Source organism: Panicum virgatum, chromosome 8K (assembly GCF_016808335.1).
Source record: "Panicum virgatum strain AP13 chromosome 8K, P.virgatum_v5, whole genome shotgun sequence".
Classification (NCBI taxonomy): domain Eukaryota; kingdom Viridiplantae; phylum Streptophyta; class Magnoliopsida; order Poales; family Poaceae; genus Panicum; species Panicum virgatum.
Window position 1 is genome coordinate 13,729,220 of NC_053143.1, and position 24,833 is coordinate 13,754,052.

At 46.5% G+C, this 24,833-nt stretch overlaps 1 protein-coding gene across 20 annotated transcripts; it reads left to right on the top strand.

Annotated features, from left to right (window-relative positions):
- Positions 1 to 12,186: 12,186 nt before the first annotated feature.
- On the top strand, positions 12,187 to 24,574 carry LOC120643995. Of its 20 annotated transcripts, none has more exons than XR_005663292.1 (11): positions 12,202 to 12,712; positions 13,553 to 13,595; positions 13,936 to 13,969; positions 14,712 to 14,896; positions 15,079 to 15,126; positions 15,259 to 22,083; positions 22,420 to 22,539; positions 22,610 to 22,678; positions 22,872 to 22,899; positions 22,996 to 23,161; positions 23,889 to 24,574. XR_005663292.1 is itself a non-coding variant. In XM_039920519.1 (6 exons), exons 1-5 carry the CDS (start codon positions 21,863 to 21,865, stop codon positions 23,044 to 23,046), a joined length of 450 nt encoding a protein of 149 aa, XP_039776453.1. In that variant the 5' UTR covers positions 21,060 to 21,862; the 3' UTR covers positions 23,047 to 23,161; positions 23,889 to 24,574. The 20 variants fall into 20 exon arrangements, 2 of the variants coding, with proteins under 2 accessions (XP_039776453.1, XP_039776452.1); XR_005663291.1 differs by having other exon boundaries at positions 22,420 to 22,500; positions 22,610 to 22,899; positions 22,996 to 23,633; positions 23,889 to 23,916; positions 23,985 to 24,574; XR_005663293.1 differs by having other exon boundaries at positions 22,420 to 22,500; positions 22,610 to 22,899; positions 23,889 to 23,916; positions 24,066 to 24,574.
- The last annotated feature ends 259 nt before the right edge of the window (positions 24,575 to 24,833 follow it).

Below are 24,833 nucleotides of genomic sequence, written 5' to 3' on the forward strand. Positions count from 1 at the left end.
GGAAGCGAACCGACTAAGGCTTACCATCTAATCTATCAAAACTATCCTAAACATGAAGCGAAGATCGCATATAAATTGAACACTTGATAGATATGAATGAAGCATAAGTGTTCATCACACCCACAACCGTAGATGAGATAACACAACCAAGGAGCTAGGGCCTATCGTCTCTAGGTACGATTTTAGTGAAAAAAGTGATCAAAGCATAGATTGCATCTCAACTAAAGGTACACAAAATCATCTCTCAGAAAGGCAGCTCGCAAGCGGCCTACTTTCCCAAGGTCGCCGGTGCGAGGTGCGTGTCAACGCCTAAGGTTTCCCAAAGCTTTACCCCAGACTCCCATGGTACTCGCCATCGATCCTATTCCACATCATGTCGTCGCTAGAACTTTTCCCTCTGCCATGCTGTCACCACACCAGGGTAATCAACCACTAGCTAAAACATGCTACCTCAACGTATCTGCAAGATGTAGACTAATTACCACGAATAGATCTAATCTTACTATGAACATATGGATGCATTACATATGAGAAAGAAAGCATGCATTGAAGTAGACCAAAGTCGAGACAACTAGAATAAAGAGTAGATTGATATCACCATCGTGTGTGTACATACCCCGACGAATGTTGGGGATGACTCTCGAACCCCACCATGGCACAACCTCGCAGGGAGGCCATGGCGGCTAGGGGTGGCCGAAGCCATCTCCTAGGTACCCTTGAAGACTTGCGGCGGCCGTCGTCTCCCTCCGGTCTTAGCCCTAAGTTTTCGTCGAGTTTTGGGTGGATTGGATCCCCTCCCTTGGGCACCTAGGGGGGTTGTATTTATGCCCTTGGGGAGCCTTGGGGCGTGTTCCACCTTGCCTTGCACGAGATCTTCCTTGAGAGAGAAGCAAACTTGGTTTCCATAAAATCAGGCTCGTCCAGATTTTCCTGTTTCGCAGCCCTTCCTTGCCGACGCCATATCTCCTATGTCCGAACTCCAAATAATGCACATTCAGTGTCCAGATTGTGTGCCACGAACTTATCTCCAACTTTGGTATTCACTGCTTTCCTTGGAAACGAAGATAAGATCCCCCAAACAGACTCAGAAGAAAATCTGTCTGATTTCAGACTTGTCTGCGCAGCAGGTATTTCGGGGGCCATATCTCCTAGCTCCTTGACCCGAATTGGGCCTTCCATGTGTCCAAATTGAAGCTCTCATCGAGGCCCACAACTTTGGTATTCAACCGTTTTCCATTAGAGGCCGTTTAAGTCTCTGAATCCACACCGAAAGATCATGCTGTTTGCGCGAATATCTCTCGAGCTGAGTTGATCTCATGGGTAAACCTCCAAATCTCAAGCCCATCTTCCTCCATGTGGCTTTTCTCGACATTTTGACTTTCTTCACCTTTACATGTGGGCCTTAGACGTCATTAACTCCGCGAATTAGATAGGGGTGCTTGTCGTCCAAGCTCCAGCATCTTCTGTTTATGTCCCCAGAGTTTTACGGCTTCGTGCTTTGGTCCTTAGGCTCTCTTGGAAGGTGGATGTGCATGAATGGGCTTCGAATCAACATGGGCTTTAGTCCTTCCTTTGGGATTTGGCCTTCGTCTTTCTCTGTGTTAGCGCTCGATCACGGGCCTCATCATTTCATGCTCTAAAATAGGCCAAAAACCTGCAAAAACGAAGTTCCTCCAAAATATATGTGCAAATGTGAAAATGACCAATAATTAGGCCGGGGTTATGACGGTTAGTGATTTTGATATTGAATTCATGCATTATCAAGGATAAACAAGGGATAAAATGGGTACTTAAGGAGCGCCAACACCATCTCGCGACTCTCTCTCTCGTGCTCTCCACGCCGCCGCCGCCCCTTGCTGGTCGCCATGGCGCCCATTCGCGGGCGACCCCCAAGGCTTCGCCCTCCATCCACACACCCCTACAACATTCACAGTCACGGTAGGATCGCCGTTCCTATCAACCTGGTATCAGCTATGCTAGGCGACGAAGGGAAGAACCCTACACTGATGACCATCGAAGGACTGGCGGCCATGATGACCAAGGTCCTCGGCCGCCTGGACGCATTGGACGCCTTGGACGACATCAAGGCGCGCCTGATGGTGGTGGAGTCGCAGCGCGCGCCGACCTCCACCGCGCCCTTCCCCTACGGGATGCCAGGGTTTATTTCTCTATCCATGAGCAAAATTTGATGAAAACAGCGGGCGTTGCTCTCGACCTTTGGAGATGTTGACGAATTTGATTCATTCTTTGATCACGAATTCATGGGAACGCTTTGTCATGCCTGCAAAACAATTCAAGTGCACAGTCTACCCCAAGGTGACAGTTGGGAGTAGAAACAAATGCCAACAAACCCACCATTCCTAAGATCTCAATTTGTGGCATAGCTAGCTTAGCGAAACTAGTGAGTGTACGTGTGTGCTAGTGTAAATGTAAATGAGAGGAAGGTATATAAACAAAGACAACGTTTACACCTAGTTCTAAACACCATGTTTACAATTAGGTTGTCGAACTTCTCCATAGCCAAAAAGACTTATTTAACCAAGGTCAAAACACCATGTCTATCCAAGATCAATAGACATTCATAGCACAAGAAAAAATAAAACGCATTGCAAAGCTTATAAACCAACCAAATGCAACCTCATAGCTTGGTAACTAAATGATGATGGTCTTCAATCATGTCTAAACACCATGTTTACACAAGATTGCAAAAGGTAAATGCTATCATGATTAGCACTACATAGATAGGAAAGCATACATCAATAAGATTGAGACCAAGCTAGCAAAATGAGTGCATGAACAATGGAATGGATGCAAAGTGCAAATGCAAAGTTAGCAAAAACAGGTGTTAGCGGGGTTGAAAGGACCTTTCGATGTCGTTCCGCAACTAGCTTATTCAAAAACAATTGCTAAGAGTGACAAAAAACCTTCGCGACACTTCATAAGAAGTGAGACTTTTGTCAATGAAAATATTATTTATCGAAAAAGTATCAAGTAACCGAGCTAACAAGATTTTAGAAGTAGGTTTATGGGTTTCCTATATTTTTGGCTTAAATCAAAAATTTTGAAGAGAGAGTGTTGGGTATAGAAATTCTATCTAAGGTGGGTTTTTTTAAAAAAAAACTAGAGAGAAACAAAAGTTAGATTTTTTTTGAATGAAAAACATAATCTATTGTTTTAGGATTGCTCTATGAGTGGTTTTCCTAAGGGTTTTAGGATCTCAAAAGCGAGGCTAGTCAATGTTTTTTAGAAAAAGTTTTTTTATGCAACATGCAATGCAATGCAAAGGTGAGACGAACAACATGTTATGCAATTCAACATGGGGTGGGTGAACAAAATGATATGGCATGATGAGGTGGTCTAAAACAAAACAAAAAAGTTAGCCTAAGTTAACTAGCCACAAGTTTAGAATCAAAGGGTGGTGCAATGCTTCATAAATCTCTCTAAAAAGACACAAAGAAAAAGACTCAAAATACTAAAAGGCACACAAAAAGGTCTACAAGTTTCCCAAGATCAAATAACAAAGTGCTCCCTCAATAATATTTAGAATGAACAACATAAAGTTGTGGTTTTTGTTAGAGCAACGGTACAATGTTACTTGATATTCCGATTAAAGAGTGCAATGTAGACGGTCATATTAATATATATATATATAAATAAAATGAACGGGTTGCATCACGCAAAGCGCTTCATTTAAAGTCATAGAGCTTGACTTTCTCACATACCTTCTCATTGATGTGAAGCCATGGTCCTTCGTGCGAGAATCCAAAGTGTCCATGCAGCTTGATGTCGCCTCTTGTAATCCCTCGTGGTTTGCTTGCAACATCTTCATTTGTCGAAAGTCGACCGCTTGTGTCTTCATTTGCCAATGTCATTGGGGTTCTTCCTCTTCTCCAAGCCTCTGAATTTTATCACGTATGCTTGATGAAAGCATCACCCAAGCTCCCCTTCATTTTTGTCATCGTCATCTTCTCTATCTTGTTCTCATCGCATTGCTCCTGCCTATTCTTCAAGGAATCTCTCCTGTATACTCAACAGAACATATACCAAAATATAGATCTATTGAAATATTTATGAAATTACCTTTCCAACGAGTGGTCATTCATCTTAAACTGAGTCCAAACGAGAGAGTTATGACCGTTTTACTTTAGCGCTGCATGCTGTCCAGAAAATTTCAGAGTGCACGACCTTCGATGTTTTGGCCATAACTTCTTGTAGGAAACTTCGATCGACTTCATTCTTGATCCGTTGGAACTGGAACTTCATGGGGATTTTGAATATCCAAAAATATGCCGCTATTTGCTTCTGAGGTCGAGCTGGACATTGATGAGAATAATATCTTCTTGTGAATTCATCCGAAGATGTCAATGATCTCGATCATGTGGTCTTTGGAGCATAGTGTCGTGCGTCCCTAGGCTTCAAGGTCATCACCATTGATTACTAGAAAATATCGCGGCTTCAATAATGTGTCTTCTCCGTTGTTCTTGCTTTACCCAAGGTGTCGGGATTAGAAGATGCTCCTGTGCTTCGTGTTGATGATCCGAACAGTTTCCTTCCTTGATAGCATCACTCGATTAGAAGTATATCGAGCATCCCTCTGGAGAAGATAGTTGGTGTTGTGGTTCTTCTAATCTTGTTGCCTCCAACTTTGGTTAACTTCAAATCATCATCTTTTGTATACACAGCCTTCCAATCATCCTTTGACATCATCATCACATTCTTCGTCGGTTGCCACTGCCTCTGTCCTCGTTGAATTCCCTTCATCCAGTGTAGAGAATGTACCAAACTTCTACTCCATTGCAAGTTGAATCAAATTATCTTTCCAAAAAAGTGGTTATTCGCCCCGATTGGACTCCGGATAAAGAAGTTATACTTATTTTATTACGGCGCTGCAATCTGTCCACAGGGATTTCAGAACGCGCAGCATTGAAAGATTTTATCATAACTCTTCACACCGATCTCCAAAGCTGATGGTTCTTGATCCGTTAGAAAGAAGACTTGATGGCGCTTCAAAATAATCTATTAATTACTCATGGTACTTCTCTGATCTTGGACGAAAAACTCATCACAACAGTAACACTTCATAGATGATGATGATCGCACGATTTTCTTCGCGGGCATGCTTCATACCTATTGCTTGAACAAACAATTCTTCCCAAAAACATCAGTCTTTAAAATCAATTGACACGGCGGCATACCTTATTTATCATCTTTTGCTTTGGGGAGTGGGGACTCGATAGCGGATGCTGGGCCACTAACAAAAGTTAGCACCTACCACTAAAGAGCGAATCTTGATGTTGTTGCCGTCATGTCGATGTGGACGTTGTCGATGTTCCATGTCGAGGCTCCTCGATCATCTTGTTGCCGATTGTTAAAATTTGTCGAAGTGGATTATGGACTTCTCGAAGTCCAAGTTTGGTGTCTAACTTTTTCCACCTGCTTTCAAGGACACAAACAAGAAAACAAGCCTATATGCAATAATAAAAATTAGGGTTAGTCCAAAAAACTAGATAGATCGCCCTAGGGTTCGAGTTGCCGATCCCCGGCAATGGCACCAGAAAAGCTTGTTGACGCTTCTTAAAGCGCCAATTTACGTACCGCAAGCGCACGGATCGTGGTAGCTTTTTCCTTAGAGTACTCCCCCAAGGTTTATCATCCGTGGATCGGAAGCGAACCGACTAGGGTTTACCATCTAATCTATCAAACCTATCCTAAACATGAAGCGAAAATTGCATATAAATTGAACACTTGATAGATATGAATGAAGCATAAGTGTTCATCACACCCACAACCGTAGATGAGATAACACAACCAAGGAGCTAGGGCCTATCGTCTCTAGGTACGGTTCTAGTGAAAAAGGTGATCAAAGCATAGATTGCATCTCAACTAAAGGTACACGAAATCATCTCTTAGAAAGGCAGCTCGCATGCGGCCTACTTTCCCAAGGTCGCCGGTGCGAGGTGCGTGTCGACGCATAGGTTTCCCAAAGCTTTACCCCAGACTCCCATAGTACTCGCCATCGATCCTATTCCACATCATGTCGTCGCTAGAACTTTTCCTTCTGCCATGCTGTCACCACACCAGGGTAATCAACCACTAGCTAAAACGTGCTTCCTCAATGTATCCGCAAGATGTAGACTAATTACCACGAATAGATCTAATCTTACTATGAACATATGGATGCATTACATATGAGAAAGAAACCATGCATTGAAGTAGACCAAAGTCGAGACAGTTAGAAAAAAGAGTAGATTGATATCACCATCGTATGTGTACATACCCCGACGAATGTTGGGGATGACTCTCGAACCCCACCATGGCACAACCTCGCAGGGAGGCCATGGCGGCTAGGGGTGGCCTAAGCCATCTCCTAGGTACCCTCGAAGGCTTGCGGCGGCCGTCGTCTTCCTCCGGTCTTAGCCCTAGGTTTTCGTCGAGTTTTGGGTGGATTGGATCCCCTCCCTTGGGCACCTAGGGGGTTGTATTTATGCCCTTGGGGAGCCTTGGGGTGTGTTCCACCTTGCCTTGCACGAGATCTTCCTTGGGAGAGAAGCAAACTTGGTTTTCATAAAATCAGCCTCGTCCAGATTTTCCTGTTTCGCAGCCCTTCCTTGCCGACGCCATATCTCCTATGTCTGTACTCTAAATAATGCAAATTCGGTGTCCAGATTGTGTGCCACGAAATTATATCAAACTTTGGTATTCATTGCTTTCCTTGAAAACAAAGATAAGATCCCCAAAATAGCCTCGGAAGAAAATCTGTCTGATTTCGGACTTGTCTACGCAGCAGGTATTTCGGGGGCCATATCTCCTAGCTCCTTGACCCAAATTGGGCCTTCCATATGTCCAAATCGAAGATCTCATTGAGGCCCACAACTTTGGTATTCAACCGTTTTCCATTAGAGGCTGTTTAAGTCTCTGAATCCGCACCGAAAGATCATGCTGTTTGCGCGAATATCTCTCGGGCTGAGTTGATCCATGGGTAAACCTCCAAATCTCAAGCCCATCTTCCTCCATGTGGCTTTTCTTGACATTTTGACTTTCTTCACCTTTACATGTGGGCTTTAGATGTCATTATCTCCGCGAATTAGATAGGGGTGCTTGTCGTCCAAGCTCCAGCATCTTCTGTTTAAGTCCCCAGAGTTTTACGGTTCGTGCTTTGGTCCTTGGGCTCTCTTGGAAGGTGGATGTGCATGAATAGGCTTCGAATCACCATGGGCTTTGGTCGTTCTTTTGGGCTTTGGCCTTCGTCTTTCTCCGTGTTAGCGGTCGATCATGGGCCTCATCATTTCATGCTCCAAAATAGGCCAAAAACCTGCAAAAACAAAGTTACTCCAAAATATATGTGCAAATGTGAAAATGACCAATAATTAGGCCGGGGTTAGGATGGTTAGTGATTTTGATATTGAATTCATGCCATTATCAAGGATAAATAAGGGATAAAATGGGTACTTAAGGAGCGCCAACACCATCTCGCGACTCTCTCTCTCTCGTGCTCTCCACGCCGCCGCCGCCCCTTGCTGGTCGCCATGGCGCCCATTCGCCGGCGACCCCCAAGGCCTCGCCCTCCATCCACACACCCCTACAACCTCCGCAGTCGCGGTAGGATCGCCGTTCCTATCAACCTGGTATCAGCTATGCTAGGCGACGAAGGGAAGAACCCTACACCGATGACCATCGAAGGACTGGCGGCCATGATGACCAAGGTCCTCGGCCGCCTGGACGCCTTGGACGACATCAAGGCGCGCCTGATGGCGGTGGAGTCGCAGCGCGCGCCGACCTCCACCGCTTCCTTCCCCTACAGGATGCCAGGGTTTGGATCTTCGACGATGGCAGGCTCTTCCTCGTCGGCCGCCGCCGTCATGAGCGCGGCGCCCACAATGGTGCCGTCCCTGCCGATCACCAGCATCCTGCTCCCCCACTCACCATCGCCGATCCCGGATGGGTTCAACGTGCCCTCATTCGACTTCCCCTCCTACGACGGCGCTGAAGACCTGCTAAACTGGCTCCACCGCTGTGAGCAGTTCTTTCGCGGTCAGCGCACCCTAGCGTCGGATCGGGTCTGACTCACCTCATACCACATGACGGGTGTGGCTCAGACCTGGTACTACGCCCTCGAGCAGGACGAGGGCATGCCATCCTGGGAGCACCTCAAGGAGCTCGTCAACCAGCGCTTTAGGCCATCCATCCGTTCCAATCGCCACTCGGAGTTGGCAAGGCTCCCCTGGCACGGTGCCGTCCAGGATTACCAGGAGTGCTTCAACGCTGTGGTGTGCCACACGCCTGAGTTGTCGCCGCAACAGAAGGCGGACCTCTTTGTGGGTGGCCTGCCAGACCACATCCGCGTCGACGTCGAGCTCCACGCCCCAGACTTTTCAGGACGCCATGCACTTGGCACGGGCTTTTGAGTGTCACGCGGCGGCCACTCCGACCGCGCCGCCGCAGCGCTCAGGGCGCCTTCCCCAGCGCCTCCCCCTAGCACCGCCACCGACAGCACCTCGCACGGCTGCACCAGTCCCAGCGCTGCCGGCCCCGGCCGCCCTATTGCCGCCGCCTTGGACGTTTCGCCGCCTGACGCCGGGTGAGATGGTGGAACGCCGCCGCCAGGGCCTCTGCTACAACTGCGAAGAGCCCTACATCCGCGGACACCAGTGCCAGCACCTCTTCTTCCTGGAGGTGAGCGACTACACGTCCGACGGCGAGGACGATGCGGCGGCCGGAGACGCCGATGCCCAGCCAGTCGAGGAGGCCGCCCCGGTGGTTTCCTTGCACGCCATCGCCGGCATCCGCACGGAGGACACGATGATGGTACCTGTCTACATCCACGGCCACCGCCTCACGACCCTCCTCGACAGCAGCTCCACGCACCACTTCGTCCACGTGCATCTGATGCGTCGCATGGGCCTGGCGACATCTACGACCAACACGTGCGTGACGGTGGCCAACGGAGACCGCGTGCCTTTGCGGGCTGGTGGCCTGCAACGTCGCCATGCATATTGGCAAGGAGGACTTCACCATCAGCTGCCTCGGCATTGATCTGGGCGGCTTCGACGTCATCCTCGGCATCGACTACTTGCGGACCTTAGGCCCAATCCTGTGGGACTTCAAGGACCTCTGCATGGCATTCACGTGGCACGGGCGTCGCATCTTCTGGCGGGGAATTGGATCCCCCCGCGACGACATCTTCGAGCCGAGCCTGCAGGCCCTGGCCGCCGACCCCGAGCGCCCCCTCCTCGACGTCCTCGTCCAGTAGTACGATGACGTCTTCGCCGAGCTGCACGGGTTGCCTCCGTCCCGCCCCTACGACCACAGGATCCACCTACTACCGGGCACGGCACCAGTGGCGGTCCGGCCGTACTGCTACCCCCAGCTGCAGAAGGACGAGCTCGAGCGCCAGTGTGCCACGATGCTGTCTTAGGGCATCATTCGACCCAGCACCTCCCCGTTCTCGGCGCTCGTGCTGCTGGTCAAGAAGACGGACGGCACTTGGCGCTTCTACGTCAACTACCACGCACTGAACGACAAGACCTCCAAGGACAAGTTTCCGATCCCGATGGTCGACGAACTCCTCGACGAGCTACACGGCGCCAGTTTCTTCACCAAGCTGGACTTGTGCTCTGGCTATCACCAAGTGCGCATGCACTTGGCCGACGTGGAGAAGACCGTGTTCCGCACCCACTGCGGCCACTTCGAGTTCCTCGTCATGCCGTTCGGACTCTCCAATGCACCGGCCACGTTCCAGGCTCTCATGAACGACGTCCTGCAGTCATTCCTTCAGCGGTTTGTGCTTGTTTTCTTTAATGATATCCTGATCTACAACTCCTCATGGTCCGAGCACATGCAACACGTCCACCTCGTCCTCGACGCGCTCCGCACCCACGACCTCCACCTCAAGCGCTCCAAGTGCTCCTTCGGCTCCAGCTCGGTCGCCTACCTCGGCCACGTCATCTCGGATGGGGGCGTTGCCAAGGACAATGCCAAGGTGGAGGCTGTGGTGTCCTGGCCTGAGCCCCGCTCGGCCCAGGGCGTCCGCGGCTTTCTGGGACTCGCCGGGTGCTACCGGAAGTTCATCCGGGACTTAGGGGCCATCGCCGCCCCCCTGACTCACCTCATGTGCAAGGAGGCCTTCGCCTGGACCGCAGAAGCAGCGGAGGCTTTTGCGGCGCTGAAGCAGGCGCTCTCCACAGGTCCCGTTCTGTAGATGCTGGACTTCGAGGAGCAGTTCGTGGTCAACTGCGACGCCTCCGGCACCGGGTTTGGCGCCGTACTCCACCAGGGGTCCGAACCCCTGGCCTTCTTCAGCAGGCCGTTCGCCGCCTCCCATGTCAAGCTGGCAGCCTACGAGAGGGAGCTTATTGGCCTGGTACAGGCTGTGCAGCACTGGCGGCCCTACCTGTGGGGGCGCCGCTTCCTGGCCCGCACCGACCACTACAGCCTGAAGTACCTCCTCGACCAGCGGCGATCCCCCAGCACCAGTGGTTCAGCAAGCTGTTCGGCTTCGACTTCGCCATGGAGTATCGTCCGGGGCGCCTCAACTCCGCGGCCGACGCCCTCTCTCGCCGTGATAGCGAGTCCAGCTCCGACGACGTAGCAGCGCTCCACGCCATCTCCGGGCCGTCTTTCAGCCTCGTCGACGACATTTGGGCCACTACCTCCACCGACGACGAGGCCGCCCAGCTCCAGGGTGAGGGCCTCACGGCTCCTTGGTGCTGGGATGCCGGGCTCCTCCTCCACAGCAAGCGCATCTTCGTGCCCGCCCAGCACGACCTCCGCCAGCGGGTGCTCTCATTGGTTCATTCAGCGGGCCATGAGGGAGTCCAGAAGACCCTACAACATCTGCACGCCGACTTCTACATCCCCCACGACAGGCGGCTGGTGCAGGAGTTCGTCCGCGCCTGCCCGACATGCCAGCGCAACAAGACGCCGACACAGCGGCCAGCGGGGCTGCTCCAGCCCCTCGAGGTCCCCTCCCAGGTGTGGGCGGACATCTCAATGGACTTCATCGAGGGCCTGCCCAAGGTCGACGGGAAGTCGGTCATCCTCACCGTGGTGGACCGCTTCTCCAAGTATGCACACTTCATCGCCCTGAGCCATCCATACACGGCATTGTTCGGCTCCACGGCTTCCTGACGTCCATCATCAGCGACCGGGACCCAGTCTTCACGAGTCACATGTGGCGCGACCTGTTCAAGATGGCCGGCGTCCAGCTCCGTTTCAGCACGGCTTTTCATCCTCAGATGGACGGCCAGTCGGAGATCATCAATAAGGTGCTGGCCATGTACCTGCGGTGTACCACGGATGACCGCCCGCGAGCCTGGGTTGACTGGCTCGCGTGTGCGGAGTATTGCTACAACACCTCATACCACATGGCGCTTCGGGCGACGCCATTCGAGGTGGTCTACGGGCGGCCTCCGCCGGCGTTACTACCACACACCGTCGGCACGGCCCAGACGGACGCTGCCGACACGCTCCTCCGCGACCGCGACTCCTTCCTCGCCGATGTCCGCGAGCGTCTCCTCCAAGCGCGTCAGCACGCCAAGTACTACTACGATGTTCACCTCCGCGAGCTGGAGTTTGCGGTGGGTGATTGGGTCTGGCTCTGCTTGCTACACAGGCCGACCCACTCGCTGGAGCGCCGTCCCAAGGGCAAGCTCGGCCCCCGCTACGCAGGTCCGTTCCAGGTGATCGAGCGCATTGGGCAGGTGGCCTATTGTCTGCAGCTTCCAGAGGGGTCGTACCTCCACAATGTCTTCCATGTGGGGTTGGTGAAGCCCTTCCACGGCGACCCTCCTGCGTCCACGCCGCCATTGCCGTCCATTCATGATGGCAGGGTGGTCTTGACTCCTGCTGCAGCGGGCACGCTTTCAGCATGGCGCCTGGGAGATTCTCGTGGAGTGGCAGGGGCTACCTCCAAACGATGCGACTTGGAAGCCACGGGAGTCCTTCGTCGAGCGCTACCCCGACTTCCAGCTCGAGGACGAGCTGTTTCCCGAGGAGCGGAGAGATGTTATGGGCCAGGCCCAGCAGGCCCAGGCGCCCCCAACTAGCGTCGCTGATCACTTACCAGCGGCGGCGGCGCGCAAGTGGCTAGGAGGACCACAATCTTATTTACTTAAGGGTTAAGTTTATTTCCATAAATTGAAATATTTGTAAGTTATAAATATGACACTCTTGATTCTTGGAAAAGATAGGCTTACAATTGAATCTCAGTTGGCCTTGGCCTCACGGGCCATCCCCATCTCGCGACTCTCTCTGTCTCGTGCTCTCTACGCTGCTGCCGCCCCTTGCTGGTCGCCACGGCGCCCATTCGCCGGCGACCCCCAAGGCCTCGCCCTCCATCCACACACCCCTACAACCTTCGTAGTCGCGGTAGGATCGCCGTTCCTATCAACCTCCTCCCCGCCTCCTTGGTTCCGTGGGGACCCCTCTCCTCCGCCCTGCTGCCGTGGGGGCGCCCTCTGTCAGCCCCCTCCTCGCTGCCTCCCTGGTGCCGTGGGGGAGCCTCCCCCTCGCCTTCCCCTCCGGCGCCTCCCCTAATTCTTCTCCCCATCCGGCGTGTCACGGCGAGGCGGAAGACGTCGAGGGCAAACTTGGAAGGGCAACGGCGGCCACGCACGGGCGAACGAGACGAGCATCACACCCGCCAGCACAAACAGGCGGCGGCGACGAGACAGAGGCAGTCAAGGCGGCTGATTCCGGTGATAGCAGCTGATGGGTAAGGAGTAAAATGGACCCCCACCTCCTCTCTCTATTCCCCAGCTCCTTGGATGCTATCGTGCCCTACGTTGCCGCTGATTTCGCCGCACAGTGACGCCAGCCACCATTGTTTTACTGCCTCAGGGTGTAATTGAGCTCTGCTTGCTAAGTGCTCGTTGAAATGCGTATGTGCACCAATGTAGTTGCTCCACTTTTGGGTGCTATTTGCGTTGTGATGTAACTTGTTCCTAACAAAATTGTGTCGATTCCCATGGCCTGTGTGTCTGTGTATCAAAATACTACCAGATTACTGAGCTCGCACCTATTGTTGGCACTGCAGTAAACAGTAAACATATGCAGAATATGAGCCAATGCTAGTTTTTTTTGGACGTATTTAGTTTCAGTAGTTGTAGTTTGAGCCTTTTTTGTTCTTTTTCTACAACAAACATTAGAATTGCAAGTCTTTGCATTAATTAATCGATTAAGAGGTTTCAGGGTTTATTATCATTATTATATGTTGTGTTAAAATTTGATGAAGGACAGCCTGACGAAAAGTGAAAACCATTGCTTCGTTATTTACGTAACTGACCTTTCCACTCAGTTATTTCTTGATTTAGTAAGTTGAAATATTTTACTTAATCTTTGCATTTTGTTGGTTAGTCAGAAATTGTATGTCCTAAGATGGGACCTGGGAGTGACATTGCACTACTACGTTTCTTCTGACACTTTATTCTAGCAAAACAAAATTAGTATGTTTCTAAAATAAGTATGTTTTTCCCTACAGTTTTAGGTCAGAGGTGACAGTGTAATAGCTCAACTTTTAAATTACCTTGTTGATGATTGTGCTTGTGCATTTCAGGCAGCTCTGTGATCAGAGATGGCGCCATTAGCAGCAGCAGGAGGTCATATCTTTAGTTCCTTATATGCTTACAATTTTCTTTCAACTTTAATATATAATAGCAATCTGCCTAGAACATCTGCTACAATCCTGTGCCTAATTGACAATTGAGACTTTCTGGAGAATGCTGGACTTGAATGGTTAGTTACACTGTTAAACTGTGTAAAACTTTTGAGCCAATGGGCAGTGCGCTAGATAGGAAGGGAGCATCAAAGTTTCTGATCAAATGTAGCTATAGATTCTACTTTCCATTTTCAATGCTCAGGGATGTGAAATTCCTGGGGTTGCAAGGGATTTTTTTTTTTGAAAAACCAAGGGCTAATCTTCTGTGTAATTATTTGCAGGCATGGATGATGGAGGAGTGGATATAGAGGGAGGGTATGTTTGTTCTGTCATGAATGTGTTTGTTCTTTAGTGAGCAATCTGAACAGTTAAAGTTCAAAGGGTTCTACTATTTCTTGAGTTTCCCTCTCACCAAGGGTTAGCAATCCCACACCACTCTTAACTGTTGGTTCAGCCACTGAGTTAGATCAATTCCATTGTAATTAATCTTGTCCTTAGCTTCATTTTTTCTATCATGTTGCATTTGCATCACAAGCTCAAGTCCCATTTTGTTTTGTTCCTATAGTTTCCAAAATCAATCCTCTGACAACCATTGTTTCGGATCCTATTGATTTTCCCAAAAACAAAGTCTGATGTTCAAGTTAGAAAAATCTAAATTCTTACTCATATTGGTTCAACCCATAAGGAAATCTAATTTGATTGTCTTATCTGAGGTGTTAGCATATCTTTTGAGTTTAACCAAAGAAGTTTTGTTTGTAAACTTCAAGTCAACATTGTATACAGATATTGAGTTTTATATGCTATATAAAATTGTTGCTCTTATGAACAATAATGGATTCCTTCCTTTATTTCTGTAATGGTAATGAGATCAGAAAAAATTCAGTTCATGCATATTGCTTGGCTGAAGGTAGGTGAGAAAAGCAGCGATTGCATCCCCATTTTCTAAAACCAGCGATGTGCAAAAATGTTGCCACCGAATTATATATAAGGTCCAAACATGCACTTTTGTTAAGCTGATATTTTTCTTGCCAAACTGATTGCTCTTTCAATTATGTAGGTTAAGTACCACGGAAAGGCTGGATTGGCTCTTGGTTCTTGAATTTCGTGAGAAAGAGCTAACATAGGATTTAGATGTGTAGATATTTTGAAATGGAGGAAAGAGTTTTAGTGCTAGAGGCCATGAGGGATGGCATTGTTCATCTACTTTGTTCTTTTGGATGCAATTCACGATGATTGATGAAGGTACACATTGGCCTCCCTGTCTACTACTATGCTTCTCCATATTCAAAATAAATATGCTAGATTTTATATTCTGTATTTCTTGCTTCTTTATACATGTTTCCATTAAAACTTGGTTGAGATATGAGTAGCAGCTTTCTTTGGTGAGAAGCTAATTTGTGCCATGCTGATTCTCAATTCTGTAGAGCAAGACGCCAGACAGCTCTAGGCCAAGCCCTGCTACCACAATACAGGTGTGCCTCTGCAATCTTACTGTGACTCATTCTTTATTTTTATAGCTTGAGAATGCATTGGTTCTTGCACATCTTTTTTTTATATTTTTTTTCTCAGCACAGAATAAGAGTGCATTTTGTTCTTCCCAACAGCAAAGTGCTTCATGGAACCTCTAGGACTTAAAGAAAAAGGGGGAGGACTGCAAGCAAGGGGAACAAAATTGAACATGACCGCGAGGAGGTATGCTATGCATGCATACTGCTGTTTGTTTAGGACAATTTCCCATGTTTAGATGCGTCTGTTTTTTTATTTTGCCTGCAACCACATATGGGGTGTCCTGTAGGCTGTATCCACAGCCCATGATTTGGGGATTTCTTCAGTTCTATTTTGTTACATAGTGTTGTTGATTTTGTCTACAAAGCAATCAAAATGAAGAAAAGATGGAGCCAATTGAGTATTCCATTTTATTGGGTATTTTGTAACAAACTAATTGTAATAAAATATATTTTTATTACTATAAATTTTTTTTGCTAGGTTTCTTAAAAACATATGCATGAGGAATGTCCATCTCCATTAGAATTTGTAGTTATGCATACAACATTGGTTAAATTAAAAATACATGTTTACTTGATTTTCTTTATGAATGTAAAATTCTTGTTTTCAACACTTCTTGAAAGCTCGATGTCAATAAAAAAGATTGTGGTATTGAATATGTTGGTGCTGCACATGCCTGTCCCTGGATATAAAATTTTTATTTGCCATAAATATTTTGAACACTTGCATGTAGCATGTGCACTCTACTATGCTCTATATGAAAGAACTGCGAAAAGTGTTGTATGATAACTTTTTCTATGCATTTTTATTTATGCTATATAAATGCTTTTGTAGCTTGTTAAATGCATATATGGAGTTAGGAGCATGCTAAAAGGATAAAACCAGCTGGGTTAGCTTTGTTTTGACATGTAGTACTTGGAGAAAATATTAAGCCTGCTGTTTGGTTAATATTTTTTTGATGTATTGATTTGGTTAATGCTTGTTTAAGCTTGTTTATTTAATATCTTCACTTGGCCAAGGGAGTGGGAGGTCACAACAAACTCTGAACTTAATGGGTCAGCCATGTTTTCTCTGTACATTTTATTTTCTCTCTCAACGATGTGTTGGTTGATGAGCATATGGAAGAAAAGACATTGTCCAGCTTATGGCCCTTTATTTATTAGCTTTGATTTGCTCACTGGTTGTTCTATTCTGCCAGATCGTTGTCCACTCTACAGCAAAATTCAACCCTGATGACAGCTTCCGCTTGGAGCCGAACTTTGCCTCTGCACCTTTCTTAGAGAACAAAGGGTGAGAACTCACGAGTTAGGAAAGGGATTCTAGATATTTAGGGGAAAAAACGCTGATAACTTAGGAATTAAGATTAAGAAGGAGAAATCACTGCAGTCAGGTGTTGGGTTGATCTCCACCAGTTGGTCCAACGGCCAACTAGGCCTTTAACTCGCGCTCTGATCGGGAGCGCCCAGCCCAATGCAAAGCTGGTGGCCCCCCGTCGTGCAGTGCCTAAATAGGAGGTGGGGTGCTGGTGGCTAGGGTTATGAGATTCACTGCCGCCACTATTCCCACTGTCCTAACCCTAATCCGATCTAAAGAGTGAGCTATTAGCGACGGGAAGCTCCACTACGCCGTCGCCATCAGGCCATCGCCGTCCCTGCACTGCGACAACACCGCTACCACGACGTCTCTGCGCTGCGCGTCGCTACCCCAGTGCAGAACTTCACCGACAAACCCACGGTGTCCTGCAACTTCTACATCCTGGTAAAAGAAAGTAACCACTCGATCTACTCCTAGGCGATCCAATAGTTCTAACAATGGTATCAGTTAGCCGATCTAGCGAAGTAGATCGATTTGGGAATGGATCCAAACTCAGATCGAAAGAATCACAGAAAGGAAAGAAAGACATTTCTATTTTGAATCTAATCGAAAGAACAAAGACCCTAACCCTAGGGGATCAAGGCCGGCGGGACTCACCTTCACCGCCGGCCGGAGCTGCGTGGGAAGACCCACGAGCTGCCGCCTCACCGGTGCTCCATCGCTGCGCGCCGGCTAGAGGAAGACCCGAGCCGCTAGAGGAAGGACCCTCTCGACGCGTGCGCTCGGGGCCCAGGGCGCCGTCCCGGAGCCGCTCGACGGCGGCGCGCTCCCCACGGCGAGCGCGCACGTCGGCGAGGGGGCCTGCAGCGGCGCCATCTCCTCTGGCCGCCGCTCAGTGTGCTCAGGGAGAGATTGAGAAAGGGGCTCGTGGATCTCGGGCCGTGTGCGCCGGCGAGGGGGGGGGGGGCAGGCGGCGGCGGCGCCACCTCCTCCGGGCGCCCTAGGCGGCCACCGCTCCAAGAGTCGAGCCTCGTCGGGGGGAGAAAAGAAGGGACCGGCGAGGGGGCGTGCAGCGGCGGCGCCGCCACCTCCTTCTAGCCAAGGGCCGCCGCCGCTCGGTGCACAGAAAGAAGGGGCCGGCGGCGGCGCCGTCCTTCCTCCGGCCAGCCCCCGCGGCCGCCGCCTCCATGAGAGAGAGAAGGGGGGAGCAAATGGAACCTAGGGTTTCAGGGGGAGGACTGGCGACGGGTTTTGATCCCGCGAGGAAGGCGGACAGCCGTCCGATTGCGCTGGACGACCAGGATTGAGACAAGGGGAGCCGAGCTGGGCCGCCGGCCCAGGCGGGAGCTGAAGCGGGCCAAGCCACTGTTTGCTGGGCCGCGCGTGCGATGCGCCGTGAGCTGGGCCGCCGGCCCAGGCGGTTGCTGCTGGCTGCTGGGCCGCGTGGAGGCAAGAGAGAAGAGCAAGCCCAGGAGAGCTGGCGGGGCAGGGCCAAGCGGCTCAGCTACAGGCTGCTGGCTGTTTTTGCCTGCTGGGCGAAAGAGCACAGTAACAGTATTGAATTTTTTTTTCAGAGACATTTTCCTTGAATATTGATCAGGTTTTCATCTCTATTCAATTCGAACCAACGGGAGAATTATTTAGAGAATACATGAGTAAGAATATAGAATTTTTATGTTTCCGCTGCAAAGTAAAAAGTCTCATCCTCTATTTAAATTGGAACCAACGAGAAAATTTGAATAGAGGAGTAGAAAGATATTTGTTTAAAGTTAATTTATGATATTGTTATTTTCTGACCAATGTTGATGATAACAATATTATGATTTTAAGTTCAATGTTAAATCTCTAACCTTTTTGCATCAAAGTGATCAATTTTTCAGAGAAGAGAGAAAGACAAAGAAAATCTTATGAAAGAAAGAAAAGTTCTCCGCTGCCATAAAGAAAGATAGACTCAGATGAGTTTTTCCCTGTGGGAAAAAAGAGCCTTTAAGTTTAAGGTTAAGAAAAGCTTCCGAGGTTGTATGTCAAAGAAAGGATATTTTGGCTCCATTTTGCCATTGTAAGTGTCAAGTTGAGCATTAGTTTGCTCTTAAAAGAAAAGAAATTTAAAGTTCATTATGACGTTGTCATTTTCTGACCAAAGTTGATGATGGCAATATTATAATTTTTATTTTAGTCATGTGTTCTATTTCTATCCAACGGTGATATAGAATTGAAAGTAAAGAAAAGTTGTATGTTTTAATTTTGATCAACATTAAATTAAGACATACAATTCTTCCCAAGTAGAGAGAAATTAACAGACAAAAGTTGATTCCGATCAACGCTACAGATAAAGTTTTGAGGTTACTCGGCTGTATAGTTGTGGTTAAGAAAGAAAATTGCTTGTTCCATTCTGACTTTTAGTTGATATGGAAAAGAGATGCAATTGTTTTCAAAAAGTTTTTGGTTTCTCTCACTAAAGTTTTACAAATATTGTAATTCGTTAAATTTTCTGATTAAATTAGAACCAACGGGAAGATTTAATCAGAAAAGAAAGTATATGTGCATGTTTTAGTCATTGTGACCAAAGTTTTATTACTATATTATGTTTTTTCCTTGTCCTTCAATAGTAAAGATAATGGTTGAAATGAGTTTGACACACATTCAATTTGACCAACGTTGAATTAAACATGCGTTGCAAATGCCTTTGAAGTTTTATACCGCATGTCGGAAAAGTTTTTGGCACTTGTGTCACTTATATCCTGCATGACAGGAAAAGTTGTGATGGCTCATATGCTACTTGAGTATCACATAAAAGTAAAGAAGTCTGGGGGAGCTTTTAAAGTTATCCCAACAATTCTCATGCACTACTATAGTGGTATGTTGAATAGTGACCTGAAAAGAATCGAAGGACAAAAAGAAAGTTGTATGCAAACCAAGATTGCAAGCATGACTTGCAAAAGTATAGCAAAATGAAGAACTTGATGAGTTCCTGAAAGTGCAACAAATCAAGAACTCTGAGGTGCTCTTGAAAAGGAATGAGAAAATGGTACTCTCATTATTTTGTATGACTTGGTCGTATGAATAAAGTTCTAGTAATGAAAGGCTCCTCGTTCACAAGTGTTAAAAATAGTTTCGAAATTATGGCAGCAAAGTTTGTGCCATATTTCGAGGGGGAGAAAGATTAGAAAGACAAGAAAGATTAAAATTTAGAGAGAATTTCCCTGCAAAGTTAAATGCGATGCATTTTAAAGCAAGAATGATCTATTAAAGAGGAATATGACCGAAAAGAGAGTACAACGGTCATAACATTGATACCCCATTCAAGAAAATAAGCAAAATTCCTGGAGTTTTTTTTTCAGCTCCAAATATGAAGAAAAGATAGTTGAGTCTCAAAGCAATCAAAAGAAAAGATAGTGCTTATAGCACCCTATGAGGCTCGTAAAGATCAAACCCAAACAAAAGCATGAAGATATTTCATCTTTATAATAGATGGGATAATCTGGGGGAGTAAAGTATGTCGAGAACTAAGGCCTGATGAGAAGTTCAAGCACAAAAATTGTCTCGACATTTCTATTGTTAAAAGATAAAAAATACACATAAGTGAAGAAGTACAAATGAAGATAATTCCATCTCATTTAGAGAAGCCATGAGGTGCTCATTCATCAAAGTGGCAAGAAGCCATGAGAGATGTCATGAGACTTAGAAGTTCCAAACCTGTTTTGGAACATAGAATAAGTTCCTAAAGGAGCCAAAACTGTAGGCTGTAATGGGTCTACAAGATTAAATGTGACTCCAGAGGGAACATAGAAAGTCGATAAGCACGACTTGTAACAAAAGGATTTATGCAAAGAAAAGGATAAGATATAATGAGACATTTTATGCGGTCTCATGAAAGGGTTCTTTTAGAATTATAAAGACAATGGTGGCATACTGTTTTTAGAATTGCATCAGATGGATGTTGGAGCAATATCTCCCAATGGAGGTTTGTACCAGAAAGTATATACATGACATAACTAAATGGTTTCTGTTGTGGAAAGAAAATAACATTGGAATACCACCTAATGAAATCATATTTCAGAACAGTGGCATCTAATGCTTTGTGAGAACAAAAAAAAAGATTTTGGGTTTTAAGTAAAGGTCAATGCAAGATGACAAATTGAAAATATGCAAAGTTCAAAGATGGAAAAGTTCAAAGAAGGTTATTATGACCTCTAGTTTTGATAAGAATAATCTTGGTGAAGAGTCATTCGCTCTAGGAAAGAAAATTCACCGGGATAAAAGAAAAGGGGGTATCAGGACTATCGCAGAGAGCATATTTAGAAAAGAATTCTAAAGATATATAGTATGCATGCGAGCAAGCCTACGCCTGTCCTATTATCAAGGGTAATAGTATTGGAATTTTCAGCATTCTAGGAACCGTTATATGATCGATCAAAAGAAAAAGGTTCCATGTGCTTCAGCTGTTGGAAGCAAAATTAGTGCTCAAAAGAATTTACCCTGACATAGCGCAAGTATCCGGGACATTTTGGCAGAAGTCCAGTCTAGCAATAGATCACTGGAATGGAGTTATAGAATATTTTTGTAATTTTGCAAAGTATTGTCAGCCTCATGTTAAGTAAGAAAGGAACATGTACTCTCAAAAGGTTGTGAGTAAAAAGAATTAAATTTTGGCGAGATGTTTAGTGAAGCCCACAGTAGTAGCTAACACTCGTGCTTAGAGTTTTATTGTGGAAAAGCTCCAAAGCAAAATAGTTATCATATCATGGGTCTTGTACCCAAAGTTTAGCATGATATGAGGCTAAAGGACACGCAAAATGGTTGAGGAAACCGTTAAGTGTGCTGCCATTCGAATGTTTTCACTCCTATGACAACATGTCAAGTGTGCTGCCAAACACATTGACGGTGAGTTATATGTTGCGAAGGAGAAAATCCAGAATCATATGACATCATTGAGCACCAAAGTATCAAGCAAGTGCTTGCGGATCCGCTTACCAAAGGCTTACCGCCCAAGTCGACATGGGTTTTTACGGGAGGCCTATGATTTCTGGATTACTAAAGGGCCCAAAGAAAGGTTAAGGTTTTGTTTCAATACAGAAATGTGCATTGTGGCTATTAATCTGATGGTAAGCGATAACTGTCATGACGAAGCATGCCCTACGTACCGAAGATGAGGACCAAGAGCAAAGCAAGTAGAGAAAAAGTAAAGAGTTAAGTTCAAGTTGAGAAGTTTAAAAGTAAAAGATGAGATCAAGGGGGAGAATGTTGTGTTGATCTCCACCAGTTGGTCCAACGGCCAACTGGGCCTTTGACTCGCGCTCTGATCGGGAGCGCCCAGCCCAATGCAAGGCTGGTGGGCCCCCGTCGCGCAGTGCCTAAACAGGAGGTGGGGTGCTGGTGGCTAGGGTTATGAGATTCACTGCCGCCACTTTTCCCACCGTCCTAACCCTAATCCGATCTAAAGAGTGGGCTGTCAGCGACGGGAAGCTCCACTACGCCGTCGCCATCAGGCCATCGCCGCCCCTGCACTGCGACAACACCGCCACCACGACGTCTCTGCGCTGCGCGTCGCTGCCCCAACGCAGAACTTCACCGATGAACCCACGGTGTCCTACAACTTCTATATCCTGGTAAAAGAAAGTAACCACTCGATCTACTCCTAGGCGATCCAATAGTTCTAACATCAGGTACAACCAAACTGCTTAGCTAGCATTTTTAGAAGGATTTGATAAATGTTAATTTAGGGATGATATGGTGTAGGTTTTACAAGCAATGATGGACAAAACAATATTATAGCCTAGCAATGATTATAGTCTAATTCAGGGTTACTCAACCCCACGGCTTAGACTAAGGCTCCTGGTTTAAGTATAATTAATTTGTTCCAAGAAAGATTATTGTAGAGCAGGAAGACAGGCTAGCGATACTCCTTGTTACATCTATTATGACTGAATTTCTGATGATGTCAGGGATGCATGTATCAAGAGGTGTCACGAAGCCTACATGACGAAAAAAGGGCAAGAGTGCAACAATGAGAACCCGAACCCTGGGTAGCAGTCTTGTGTCGTTAATGTCCCCCTAAATACCAAGTACTGCAAACAATCTTTTTTCCGCACTGGACCCACGTGTTGTATCTGAATTGTCGTGTAACATTTGTAGATGGATGCTTGACATGGAGTGCGTGGAACCTGATAGGGTTTGTCTGATGGATCTGAAGGTGGAAAGCAGGTAACGTTCCCTTTTTTTTTGGCATGATCTGATCTCTTATGCCAATTGCTCTAGGGATTCATTCACATCAATTATTTTTTGTGTTACAATTAATCTCCAAGTTTGATCTTGTGGTGCTTCATTATTTTTTCTTGCAAAGAAAAAATACATTATTTGGCATGCTGCAACTCAACAATGTTCCTTTCTTCCGCAGTTCCGCCATAACAAAATCAAATAGCCAGGTATGTTAATATACTGCCAAAATTAGATCATCTCAACCCTTTTCAGGCCTTCACGGACACATGAATTCCTTTAATAATATATTGCCTTTAATTCAGGATGGATGGACACCACAGCATTTTGCCATACAGAGTAGAATAGAGATATAGCAAGGGTCTTGCTTGTCAATGGTGTGGATAGAGCAAGAAGATCCATGCAGTGTATGCCGAGGCATCTGGCCATACCCAGCTCAAGACTTGTCGCCTTTGAAACACTGGAACCAAGGTTTGCCCCTATTATTTCGTATACTTTTGTTGATGAGCAGTATATACCAAAAATTATGTTGCCTATGTGTTGGCTGTTTAGATAAATTTCTGTTGTTTCATAAAACAAGTTAAGTGCCTTCAGAAACAATGATGTCAATAGAGAAGCTCTATTCTCTTCTTTTAGGGCTTGTTCTTCTAGCTACTTGGGTACTATTGAGTCACAGCTAGAAAGCTTAATCCTTGTTCTTCTGTGTCCAATGTGGCTGAACTTTGAAAGTGATTACAAGTCTGGTTTGGTTCTTCTGAATGTCATTGTCGCACAGGATATATGCACCTGTCTATAACCAATGTGTTTCTACAAATCAACAGCTCGGGAAACATTTTAAGGTGTTATTATGCTTTCGCTTAGAAACTTTTGATGTGTGATGACATTGTATAACCGAGAACTTTTACAGGATCACTTAAAGCATTTTGATACACATATTGATGAGGTAAATATTTGTTTGCCTATAATGTTGACGCTTTCTTTGGGGTTTTCCACAATGGAACAGAATGGAATCTTTTAATTTATATATGGCCTAATTCGATGCATGTTCCCTATTTTTGCCTGCCAGCAAACGACCTGGTTGATGTTATTACACCATCATGCTACACGTATTCTCTCTACAAATGGGTTGCTATTTTTTCGCCACAACTTTAATTGCCCGTTCACAATTGAGCTAATGCTTTGCTTATACCATCTGCAGCTGCTTTGACTACACAAATGGCTTGGCGGTAAGGTTTCCACCATTTTGAATGTGAATAGGTCTCTTGTATCATTGTCTTGCTATATATCTTAACAGTCTGCTCCCTACTTATCCTGGAGTGGAGAAGCAGCTCACAGCTAGAGCTTGAAGATGGTGTTTTGTGGAAAATCTGTGCAGGATTTAGTGGTGGGGTATATGGGCGTGCCAAAATAGAAATGAAAGGTCCATCCTAGGAAAGCAATTTTGCATTAGCTTTCTGATTCGTAGACCTCCTTGGTTTTCTTTCAGTTGTAGTGTTGACACAGCAAATCACCTAATTGAGCACACTGACCATGAGGTGCTCACGGCTGGGCTGGAGCAGAAAATATCGTCTTGGAACAAATGGCTTGTCTAGCATTGTACCCAGCACCAAGAGCCTCAACATGGAGATTTTGTCCCTCGACCCTCAACATGCTCTGATTATAAGTCTAGAAAATTTGTAGATTCTATTTTGCTTGCAGATGCAGTGTTTATAGCACACGGGTGTCGTCGCTTGTTAATGCACAAGTTCTATACATACAAGGAATATTCATGATGATCTGGTTGTTTCCAGATCGTAGCATTAAGTAGTCTAAGTTGTTACTTGACATAAAAGTTGATGAACATGGTGACAAGAGAATATGTTGAATTTTTTTATTGCCTAATAATGTTCATAGAGATCTTGATTCAGCATCGATTTGAAGGAAATTGTGGGTTTTCAAAGAAAATGAAAGAAATCATATTATTGTTTGTAGAGCGATATTGCTTGTAGAGCGATGTGAAATCAAATAAATTATATTATAGTTTGTCTAACTCAGCGGTGCATGTGCAAGTTGGTAGCAAACGCATGGGCATTAACATTTGCACTTCTACCTTGACTTACAGGCCATCCTCGTCACCGGTGCCCTGTCCTGGTCGGCAGCATCG

Bases quoted from the DNA above. Each gene is read 5' to 3' on its own strand.
- LOC120643995 (XM_039920518.1), top strand. From the start codon at position 21,863: ATGAGATTCACTGCCGCCACTTTTCCCACCGTCCTAACCCTAATCCGA. The intron at 22,084-22,419 runs GTAAAAGAAAGT...TGATGATGTCAG, and splicing joins CCTACAACTTCTATATCCTG to GGATGCATGTATCAAGAGGT. The intron at 22,900-22,995 runs GTATGTTAATAT...CCTTTAATTCAG, and splicing joins TAACAAAATCAAATAGCCAG to GATGGATGGACACCACAGCA.